This window comes from Lampetra planeri, chromosome 45, assembly GCF_965212315.1.
Source record: "Lampetra planeri chromosome 45, kcLamPlan1.2.h2, whole genome shotgun sequence".
Taxonomy (NCBI): Eukaryota; Metazoa; Chordata; class Hyperoartia; order Petromyzontiformes; family Petromyzontidae; genus Lampetra; species Lampetra planeri.
The window spans coordinates 1,218,122-1,229,927 of NC_136151.1; the positions used below are offsets into that span (position 1 = coordinate 1,218,122).

General features: G+C 38.2%; 1 protein-coding gene across 3 annotated transcripts in view; it reads left to right on the forward strand.

Annotated features, from left to right (window-relative positions):
- LOC144732973 (uncharacterized) overlaps positions 1-11,468 on the forward strand; it is a 56,657-nt gene extending 45,189 nt beyond the window's left edge. For 2 of the 3 annotated variants that reach the window (XM_078614642.1, XM_078614644.1), the window contains 6 exons: positions 2,277-2,297; positions 4,336-4,362; positions 6,476-6,502; positions 6,806-6,832; positions 7,966-7,992; positions 10,146-11,468. In XM_078614642.1, coding sequence (XP_078470768.1) covers positions 2,277-2,297; positions 4,336-4,362; positions 6,476-6,502; positions 6,806-6,832; positions 7,966-7,992; positions 10,146-10,699 — 683 coding nt within the window. In that variant the 3' untranslated portion in view covers positions 10,700-11,468. The other variant, XR_013588291.1, reaches the window with a different exon arrangement.
- Positions 11,469-11,806: the final 338 nt, after the last annotated feature.

Below are 11,806 nucleotides of genomic sequence, written 5' to 3' on the forward strand. Positions count from 1 at the left end.
AAAAAAAAACTACCGAGGGATAAACTTATTTCTGTCTGTACTGATGGTGCACCCTGTATGTTGGGGAAGAACAAAGGGTTTGTAGCGCTTCTCCGTGAACATGAAAAGAGAGCCATCCTAAGTTTTCATTGCATCCTGCGCCAGGAGGCGCTTTGCGCTCAGACGTGTGGCCAGGAGCTTGGTGAGGTGATGTCGCTGGTCATTCGAGTGGTCAACTTTATTGTTGCCCGAGCTTTAAATGATCGCCAGTTTCAAGCTCTGTTAGAAGAAGTTGGGAATCATTATCCCGGTCTGCTTTTACACAGCAACGTGCGTTGGTTGTCAAGGGGGAAGGTGCTCAGCCGTTTAGCAGCTTGCCTGAGTGAAATCCGGACTTTTCTTGAAATGAAAGGCGTCAAGCATCCTGAACTAGACAACACTGACTGGCTTCTGCAGTTTCACTATATCGTGGACATAACTGGCCATCTGAACCAGCTCAATGTGAAAATGCAAGGTATTGGAAATACAATCTCATCCCTTCAACAAGCAGTGTTTCCATTTGAAAGCAAGCTGGAAGTCTTTCTCAGGGACATTGAAACAGGTCGTCTTCTGCACTTTGAAAGACTGCACAATTTAGAGATGCATGCTTAGCAAGTGACTCCACTCAACATCTGGATCTCCAGCAGCTAGCTGGCTTTACGTCCAATCTGGAGAATTTCGTGCGCGCACTGGTCTTTTCAAGTTCATCACTCATCCACATGAGTGTGCAGTGGACAAAGTCGACCTGACATGCATCCCCGGGGTCTCTATCGGAGACTTTGAGCTGGAAGTTGTTGACCTGAAGGCATCAGACATGTGGATGAGTAAGTTCAAGTCACTGAATCGAGAGTTGGAAAGTCTTGCGCGACAGCGAGCAGAGCTGGCGAGGGAACACAAGTGGACAGAAATGAAAAATCTTCAACCTGAAGACCAGCTGATTCTTAAAACTTGGAACGAGCTTCCTGTGACATACCACACAATGCAGCGTGTGAGTATTGCCGTATTGACCATGATTGGCTCTACATATGCATGTGAGCAGTCATTCTCGCATGAGGAAAATTAAGACCAACCTACGCTCACGTTTAACTGATGGAAGCCTCAACGCCTGCATGAAGCTCAACCTCACCACGTATGAACCAGACTACAAGGCCATCAGCAAAACCATGCAGCACCAGAAGTCGCATTAAAAGTAAGACATATTTAATTTATTATACGTTAAAAATACTATATGGCTCTCAATGAAATATATTTAGAAATATTTGGCTTTTATGGCTCTCCCAGTCAAAAAGGTTCCCGACCCCTGCTATATAACCTCTTACCACGGCAACTCTCTCTCCCACTTCAGCAAAAATTGTCTTGCTGTGGTTTTCCCACCTGATGATGATTGCTTGTGTTGCAATCGAAACGTCGTGATTTATTTGTATTTTATACCTACGTGAGCTTTACCGAAAGAACCAAAGAGTATAAATTATGTTCTGATTACGATGTACATGGTCTGAGCGCATCCATTCAGACTGTGAGCCTTGGCTCATGAATCCAGTCGAAACCTAGGGCCATCATCTGGAATACTCCGCATTTATTGGGCACGATCTTCACCACAGTGGAGTTGTGAAGGATCCATTACAGGGTAAAATGTATCATACTAACAAAATACAACGGTCATTAGCTGACTGGACATGTAACAATCAACTGCTATAATAAGCAGTTACACTTATCTTCAGCACGCACAAGCCATACTGCACCACTGTAGCTAGTGTACAGTACAGACTGAGCTGAAATATCACTGCATAAGCGTTCTCACCGAGGGCTTATGAGAGAGGCAGACTTCATCGTCCTCGCTCCAGAGAGCCCGAAACTCATCCTCAAATATGATGCACGGGAACCATTTCACGCACGTTTGCCATCAGTCTTCATCTTTAAATTAGCTGGTCATTACTTCGACTTAACAAGTACAATCATTTCATCTACACTAGTAATAGTAATTACTCACAACTATTGTGTCTCCAGGGCTACAACTTGACTGGATCAATACTTAAGTTCAGAACTATAAAAAACGTGCCGACTCCTTCATTAAAAAGTTTGGCCCCTCACTATGCCTCGTTATGTTACCAGGGACCCCTCAACCTGAAAATAAAATTCAAACCTGCTTGACCGCAAACTATTGTTAATGACCTTGTCTGTAATACCTGTGATTTGGAATCAGCAGAACTCTGAATTTTATATTTATTAATTTACAATTTTTTTTGTTTTTTATCCAGAAAAGAGGGATCTTTCTCAAGGTACGTTTTGTACGGAACTATTTTCTTCATTTGCATTAAAATGTCATCGCCCATTTAGAAAACATGGAACTGTGAGGGTGAAACTTTTTTCGTGACTCAATCCGAGGAACATTTAGCAATGCTTGTTTTACATGGACAGTGCTTTAACTTTGAAATGCGAAATTTCTATTTTAAAATATTGAAACAATATAACTAATATGTTTGCAGTAGTTGCATGGTAACTTGATATTGTCAATTTATCATTACATTTCAACTACACATTTAATCAACATTGAAATCAATCTACTCTCTGTTAATAATTTAAAACGCTCAATGTTTTACTATTTTTATATTGCTACGTTTTTTATTGTAGTTTTAACAGTAGTAATTGCCTGTTTTGAATAAAGAAGCCACGCATCGATTTTTGTTATATTGTTACAGTACACAATGAAAGATGAAGGTCCTCATTCAGTCACATATCCTGGCTATTGTGCTCGGTTCTGATGGATTTGTAGTCAATTGTGCGACAAAAATTGAAGAAAGATCGCGCATGCGCATGAATTCCATAACAATTTGTAACACGGATCTGTCATCAGAAGTACGGCTTAGATCAGAAATGTGCACGATATCAAAGAATTTGGAGCAAAAACTAGAACGTTGATAAAGAATCATTGCTATGTTCGTCCTTGGAGTTACAGTGAAAGACGTAGAAACGTGTAGATTAGAGAACATACGCAGATTAAAGCAGTCTCTGACTAAAACAGGTAAGTGACGTCAGGCAGGACTCGTCACGAGAAGAGATGACCAATTATCAGAAGTTTGATGTAACGGCAGCCAGAGGAGAGAACGAACCAAAGAGGACGACCTCCGCTGGGAAGGAGTTGTAAAACCAGCATGTGCGCAGGACACGAGAGAGATGGCAGTGGCTGCAGGAGGACTTGCCTGTAAACAGAAACCCGTGGGTTTGATCCCGCCCCTGACGCCTATATATTTGGAGTTTACATGTTCTCCCCGTGATCGGGTGGATTTTTATCTGGGTCCTCCAATTTCTCCCTCCACATGATCAAAATGATTGATCAATAGGATTGATCATGTCTACTGGTGATTAATAACATCAGCTTCTAAATTGCACAAGAAGAGATGTAGGATACTGAAACAACTATTAAAAGTGGTCCTATCAGAGGTGGAAACATGTTGCTTTAATCTACCTTAAAAATAATTAAAGCCCTCTAAAACTTGTATCTAAAAAATGAGAATATTGCTTACAAGTACTGGTCTGACTACAGTTTACATGATATTAGCGCATCCATTCAGACAGTGAGCCTTGGCACATGAATCCAGTCGAAACCTTGTGCCATCATCTGGAATACTTCGCATTTATTGCGCGCGATCCTCACCACAGTGGAGTTCTGAAGGATCCATTACAGAATCCATTACAGGGTAAAATGTATCATACTAACAAAATACAGTCATTAGCTGACTGAACACGTAACAAAAACTTTTTTTCAGCAGTTACACTTATCTTAAGCACGCTCTAGCCATACTTCATCACTCTAGCTAGTGTACAGTACAGACTGAGCTGAAATATCACTGCCCATGCGTTATAACCGAGGGCTTATGAGAAAGGCAGACTTCTTAATCCTCGCTCCAGAGAGCCCTGGACTTATCCTCAAAGTTGATGCAAGCGAACGATTTCACGCACGTTTGCCATCAGTCTTCAACTTAAAATTAGCTGGTCATTGCATGGAATTTACAAATACACTCATGTCATCTACATCAGTAATAGTATTTACTCACAACTATTGTGTTTCGAGGGCTACAACTTGACTGGATTAATACTTAGTTCAGAGCTTAAAAACGTGCCGACTTCCTCATCAAAAAGCTGGGCCCCTCACTCTGCCTGGTTATGTTACCATGGACCCCTCAACCTGAATAAAAAATTCAATCCTGCTTGGCTCCGCAAACTATTTTAAATTACCCTGTATTTTGTACCTGCGATTTGGAATCAGCAGAACTAAGACTTTTATGTTTGTTAATTAATAATTTGTTTTGATTTTAGACAAAAAGAAGTGGGCTCTTTCACAAGGTACGTTCTGTACGCAAATATTTTCTTCATTTGCATTAAAATGTCAGCGCCCATTTAGAAATATTTGAATGCGGGTCTGAAACTGGTTTTGAAATTAAATCACATGAGCACGAGGTAAAATAATAACAATAATCATAAGTGGATATGCGGCCTTCGCTGAAGGCATTCTGGGCATGATATTTTCGTCAGTTTTTTATTCTCACAATAATTACCTAAACTGTAACATGAATGACTTTACTTTTGTTGTATATAGGCCTTTTTACAAAAAAATGTTATTAAGAATAATTCTGCCAATTTTTTTTATAATAATCAATCGGGGTGTAGCATGGGGCACGAAAAGGGTGAGGCACACCCTCACCCCTCACCCCACTACCTCCCACAAGCCACACCAAGCAGCTGGAGGCCATTACATAATAAAACCCCGGGGCAAAGGGAGGTTAATGGCAATCTGGGAAATATCAACGGTGAGGGGGACGATGAGACAGACCTCCACGGACGTTTTGGACAGTTTCACATATAAATCTCCAGACTCGCTGGCCCGGGAGGAACTGCCTGGTTTCAAATCGAAACTTTCTGAAACGGTCGTTGCACCACCCCATTCAGATCTCCATGGACGCAGAGCAGGGGCAATCGGACATTACAACTGGCGTTTATTTTTTTTTACAATGGTAAAAGTTCTAAACTTAGCGACAAGATTAAATCGACATTATAGACTGCCAGTACACTCTCAGATTAAGAACCAGACTGCAGTCTACATAAGTGGCTTGTATTATTACTTATATTACTCTTTTTCACCTTATATATGGATACGGTCGTTTATAAGTATTTTAGTCATTCATTTTGTTAATAGCCTAACTGTACCAATGAATTCATTGATGGAACTAAACATTTATAAACATCTATATTGCGAATCTACACACTCAAGGGAGACTATTGTGTTAAAATCTTTCTTTTGATCACATAACATTGCCCGCAAATTTATTGAAGCATTAGCCAATTGATAAGCATTTACTGAAGCAGGCAAACTGCCGCACACCATTGTTCCAAACCATTTCGTTAATTGCATAATCTTACCAATGCATTCATTGAGGTCTACTTTGCTTTCGGGACTTGTTTCTTTATTACTGTTCGGATGAATATTGTCTCATTAATTTTTAAGGACTTTTTCCTATCGCCTAATATGCTCACCTTACTCTGGGGAATGAGCCAATTGTTCCGTTACCCAGTTTAACAAACGAAATCATTGAGGGTTAAATGTACGGATCAATGAGGAGGACATCTCCAGGAGTACTTTGTTGACATTCCTGGCATAAGAGTTCGCATATTCGAATGTTATGTTTTTTTAATATTAAAATTGCTTAACACAGAAGTGTCTGAGTGGTGCCTTTCTAAGTTCATGCATAATAATTTTCTTTATAAGAACTGTTTCCTGCGGTGAGATCTGAATTTGGAGACCTGACATAAACACACTAAGGCATAATCAGTAAAAGTTAAAGTGAGAATCACTGCATTATCCCGATTGATAATACAACCCCAGACAACGAAGCCGAGCCTAATTAGCATAATTACATTACACTTCCATAACCTAATACAATTGCACCTTCCTAATTAACATAAATCCATAATTTGCATAATTACCTTAAATTTTTCATTATTTCGGATAATTACACTTTTTTTCATTTCATTTTTATTATTTTTATTATTTTTCAAGACCGAATATATACAACACTATTATCCACAAACACTGAACAATAACCCCACGGGGTCCAAACGGATGGATTTGATCATTTAGACAAAACTTTATTTAATTGTTTATATAACAGTCGACGAATCATGATATAACTTGATTTGCAAGACAAATAGACACAGACGTTCGATTGAAGCTGGAAGAGCTTGACGGGCTATGAAGTTCTATGTTACCGGTGGGCAGCCCAAGATGGGATCGGCAATAGCGGAAATAAAAGAGGGCAATACACAGATAAATTAACCACTCATAGATGTAAAATGTGTCAACTGCAGTGTATTGTCATTTGTTCTCCATGATTCACTGCATGAAGCATGCCCTGCGCTTAACTGTTTGGTAATTGTGTTGATGTGTTTGTTTTTACATCAGAGCAAGAACGCGAGTTACTATATGCTGGTAAGTTTTCCATGTACGATGTGGCTGAGAAGTTAATAACAGAGAATCTTATTTTTTCCACAGAGCAGGGTTACTGACATAACGAGCTTCGCTATGCTCTGGGCAGTAAATTCAGAATTTTCATTCGTCGTATTTAAAATACAGAGTAAAGTGAAAGTATATATATTACAAATTGTGTTATCATTTGCTACAACATTCATAATTTCGCTAATCTTTTGATTTGATGCATTTTTCTTCGAAGTAATCACTGTGATGCTTTATTTTAAGCCCACAGTGTTCACTAAAAGTTAATGTTGTTATTAGAACAAGATCGCCTCAAGAATTATAAAGGTAAGTGATCTATGCGCATGATGCCACTGACCACATTCCAAATTGTGTCTGTCACACATTGAGATAGGTCACCTAGTGTGACATCTCCACGGCTACGGCCTCTACTTGCTGATAAAGATGCTGTATTTGTCTAAACCCTCACGTTGTTGACAAAGGTGCAGTATTTTCTACATCCGCATGGTGTCACAGCAGATACAACCCACTGCTTCTTTATTCTTCGTCTCTGGAGACATTCGGGCATCGCTTTGCAAGATCAAATGTCCTCAATTCCCGCTGCTCTCGTCCACCACCTGTATTTTGTCAATGTGATCCAGATCCTCAATCAATAACTTTGCAAAGTGTTGTGTTGTATTATTTGCCTACACATTGTTTAGCCCATATCAAGCGCATGTTTATTTATATTGGCCTTGAGCTCAACTTTGCAGCCGTCTTTAATACGTTCTTCATAGATTCATCGTGATTGATTTACCGTGTTGTAATGACTGCGTAATGATAAAACCTTTAAATGTTAATAATATATTTTTTCGATTTAATTTCTCGAAAAAACAGTTTGGAAATCATGTTCTATTATTGCAGGAAATGTCTTTGGAGAGTGTGGAACTCACGTCTTTTCTGCTCTAAATTTTGTTACTTCATAAAATCTCATTGTAGCTGTACCATACATCCATACGACATTGTATTTTTTTTCCTGGAACCTTTCTTCGTGCAAACGTTAAATACTGCACCAATATCCACCAACTCAAGTAATTTTGATATTATACAAAGGCTAGGCATAATGATAATATATATATACATTTGTATTTTACATTATCTGATTGAAATTACTATGTTGCCAATGGTAGATAAACCTCTCCTAATGCTGGCTTGCTACTTGCGTGCTTGCTTTGCCTCTAAATTATCCGTCATTTTTGGTATTTTCTCCAAACCACTTAACCACTTCGTCTATGTCACTTTAAATGTTGGGATTGATTTTGTTTATACATGTGTCGATTATTACCTAATTTTTGAAAAAGGTGTGTACTGTTGAATATGTATTGCTTTTATATTTCCTTACACAATAACCTCATTGTTTTCTTGTTTTTTGTGTGATCTTCTCTGATTGAACAATTAACTTAATATATTTTTTTTACCAGATGAAGAACGGTTAAGACTACTCAAATGTATGTATTCTGCGTGTGCAATGTCTTGAAGGGGTTCTAGCTATAATTTTCATTATGTTCCTCGAAAGAGTTGTCTTTGCTAAATGATTTATTTTGCTTCACTATTTACAGCTTGAAGTTAGAATATTTCTAATGGAATTCGAGTTAATATGAAGCGAAATATTTGAGCTGAATACAGCCCCATTTGCAAATGTGATTTGTAACTTTGATTATTACCCATGGACTGATAGTTCAATTTCAATGTATTACCTTGGGAATTGATGTACTTATGCAATTTGAACATATATACCTAATTAATGTTCTACTTATTTAAGGGGCGCCATGGTGGTGAGATGTTATCTTACTCAATTGGTATGCAGGAGGTATGGGGTTTGATCCTATCCCTGACACCCGTATATTTTAAGTTTGCATGTTCTCCCTGTTATAATGTGGGTTTTTTCTCCGGGTCCTCGGGTTTTATTTTGTTGAGCTATAATTTGTCATCAGGTCGCCTCTGAAAAATAATCTAATAGCTCAGTGGGCTTTACCCATTAAAATACAAAAATAGCTTACTTTTATTTCTAGATTTTGTGATTTGGTTACCTTTCTTATACTTTGCACTACCATCATGTGTTTGTATTGCTTGTTGTTTTAACGTTCTGACCCGCCCTACTGGACATCTGTGAAAAATGCTTTATATCTCTTAGTATTCCTCCAGTATGAATAAATATTATGATTCTGATAAATGTAAAGGGCCAAATTCATGCGGCTGTTTGATACCTGTCAACCCGTTATTAGTGCCGACCTTATTACAGACCAATTCAGACCTTATTCGTCACCCCGTGCCCTTATAAATCTCAACATTCATCCTAGAAAGTTCCATCACATGGGAGAAACACAAACAAATAGACAAAACATGTTTTTGCCCATATTGAAACGGCTGTACGCCGTATGAACCCGAACACTTAATTTCCCTTAACGAGAAAACAGGTAAACCGTATGAGTTGACAGGTATGCTATTTTAGCTATCATTCCATCACCTTAGGTCTAGCCAACAAGAGTGGAAGGTGTACACAAGTAGATTGTATGGGTAAATACCCAGCCCCTTTCTGCCACATGGAATTGCTTCAACCTATAATAGGGTAACGTTTAGGGAATTTACCTTCCTCAGAGTGAACAGAGAGCAGAGAGACACACTTACATTACATTATTATTTGACTTTTGTGATTTGAGTTTCAGTTTTATGTATTTTACACTTATATTATTACTTATTTATTTATATTATGAGGCCTCAATTATGAACGACTTGATATATTTAGAAAAATACGCTTCATATTTATTTTACCGAACAAGTTTCAGCTGTGCTCACTTAATTGTCAACATTATAAAACTAAAGTATTATGATGGACGTAATACGCCAACAGCATCACGCGTGCGGTAATAACCATGAGTCTAAGATAGCTTAGTGGTAAACTCATATCATTAATTAGTTATTCATTTAGTGGGCGCCGTTCATATTTATACCACATTTTTGTAACAGAAAAACATTTCAGGTGAATTGTGCATTTGTAGAAAATTTCTTGCCTGATCCAAAATCACATTGTCAGCAGATAAGTGTTTTTCGACAAAGATTGGCAGTTGTGATAGCCCAGGCAAACATGTCTAACATGCACATGCTAGAGGAAGGCCAGTGATTGGCCTATGATGGATTCCTATGCAAACTGAATTGGTTTGTGAAAACCATGTCCTTAGAGGCTAAATTTGATTCAGGTCCCTCAACATAATGTCCTCTATTGTCCCGTGCCTTGAGATACTCGTTCCTTATTCGTATGACGTGGCAATGCTGTGATTATTATCTGATTAATTATTATTTGACCAATCACGTGGTATTGTTGACAAACTCTGCTTAAGCGTCTCATTAAAACTCACGAAGCAGGTTTTTATTATTAATGGACAACGAAAGAACTACGTGCAACTCATGCAACATGCATCTGTTATTTTTACACTTATTATTGAGTCTTCGTCTTTTATTCTTACTATGCATATAGTACATTATTTCAGTAATAAATGGTGAAAATGTGTATATTTAACGTGTTGATTTATATGATTCACGTAATTATTTATGATATTGTACTTGTATAATACATGTAGTATTACTTTTTTTTTTACTGCAGATGGGTGCTCACCAACTTTAAACCCGAACTCAACCCATGATCGTCTCAACATTTCTTCAGATCTAAGGATGGTGACACGGATTCCCGTCTCTCAGGGTCACCCTGTTTATGGAATAAATTATTACGTTCGTTACCAAGCCCTGTGCTCTGAGAGCTTCTCATCGGGTCAGCACTACTGGGAGGTGGACGTGAAAAATGCAGCATTATGTCGAGTTGGTGTTGCATACAGGAAAATCCCAGAGTCCATCTTGGGACTGACTGAGGAGTCATGGTGTTTAATAAAAAATCACGACAAATATTCAGTACAGCATGGTTTTGTTAAGACGTCATTGTCGGTGAGAGAGTCTCCACAGAGAGTCGGGATTCACCTTGACTGGGAGGCTGGGATGATGTCGTTTTACAACACCGACTCCATGCTACTTTTACACAGATTTAAGCATCAGTTCTCTCAGCCTCTCTACCCGGGACTATATATTGGCAGTGTTGATGGATCATTGACATTTATTGATCTGAGCATACAGCCTGAGCATAGTGACTGTGAAGTACTTGAATAACAAGTACTACACACGAAAAACATTCACCATTATTCATAGCCAGTAAAAGCAATAATCATCAGCAGACATGAAAAAATCCACTGCTGGATGAAGGTGTCTGCATGGTGTCACCATTTAATGGAACTGCTTTTGCGGTTGTGGCGGATCTGCTGAGCCTGAAGTAAATTCGTGCCTAAGAATAAACGAAAGTGAACTTGGCAGGAATTTTTTATATTATTTTTCTCTTGAGAGCCACCGAAATAGAGGAATTATTCCATCCACATTTAAACTGGAAATGTTAATGTTATTCTTTTCGAAATGAATGCTTTATGAAATGATTGTTTCAAATAAATGATATTAACATACAGTAATATAGTTTGCCATATATATATTAAATTGAAATTCGTATATTTTGAATTTGGAATATTTTTTTTCAGATAATTTATTGAAACCCTACATTATTTACAGCAGAATTGTATTATTAACAGGCAAACTCTGTAAAAAAAATTGAATTTAAGAGTCGCATCAATATAGTCAGGCCTGATAAACACACGTTGCTATGTTGCATGGTGTTATAGGCAGGATGTAAGATGACTTTTTTTCTAGATTTGACGCTTTCGTGACTGCAAGGATTCACTCTTAGGTTTTTTTCAGTAAAGTCACGTAGGTAAAAAATAAAATTAAAATTAATAAAAGTAATAATAGAAATAAAATAAAATAATAAATCACGACGTTTCTGAGGCAACACAAGTATCCGTCATCAGGTGGGACCGTCACAGCTAGATTTACTGTATCAAGTGATGCAGAGATTCCAAAATACAAGTTCTTAAATACAAGTTAAGGGGGAGGAGGAGGGGGGAGGGGGCTTATCTGAATGTGGTAGCCAATGAATGGAACGTATTGGGAGGGGGGTCTAAAAGAGAACAAAAGGTGTACATGCACCTGTTGGTGCACATGCTAGAAGAGAACGAAAATGCCCATGTTGTTTTACCCAGTGTTGGCTGACAAATACAAAAAGGAGAGTACTGTTAAACGCTGGGGATGTTAACACTCGGTAAAGTAAAATAGTGCCTGTCAAATAAGATGGTCCAAAAATGTGTAGTTAAATCTTTTTTGCATGGTTAATAA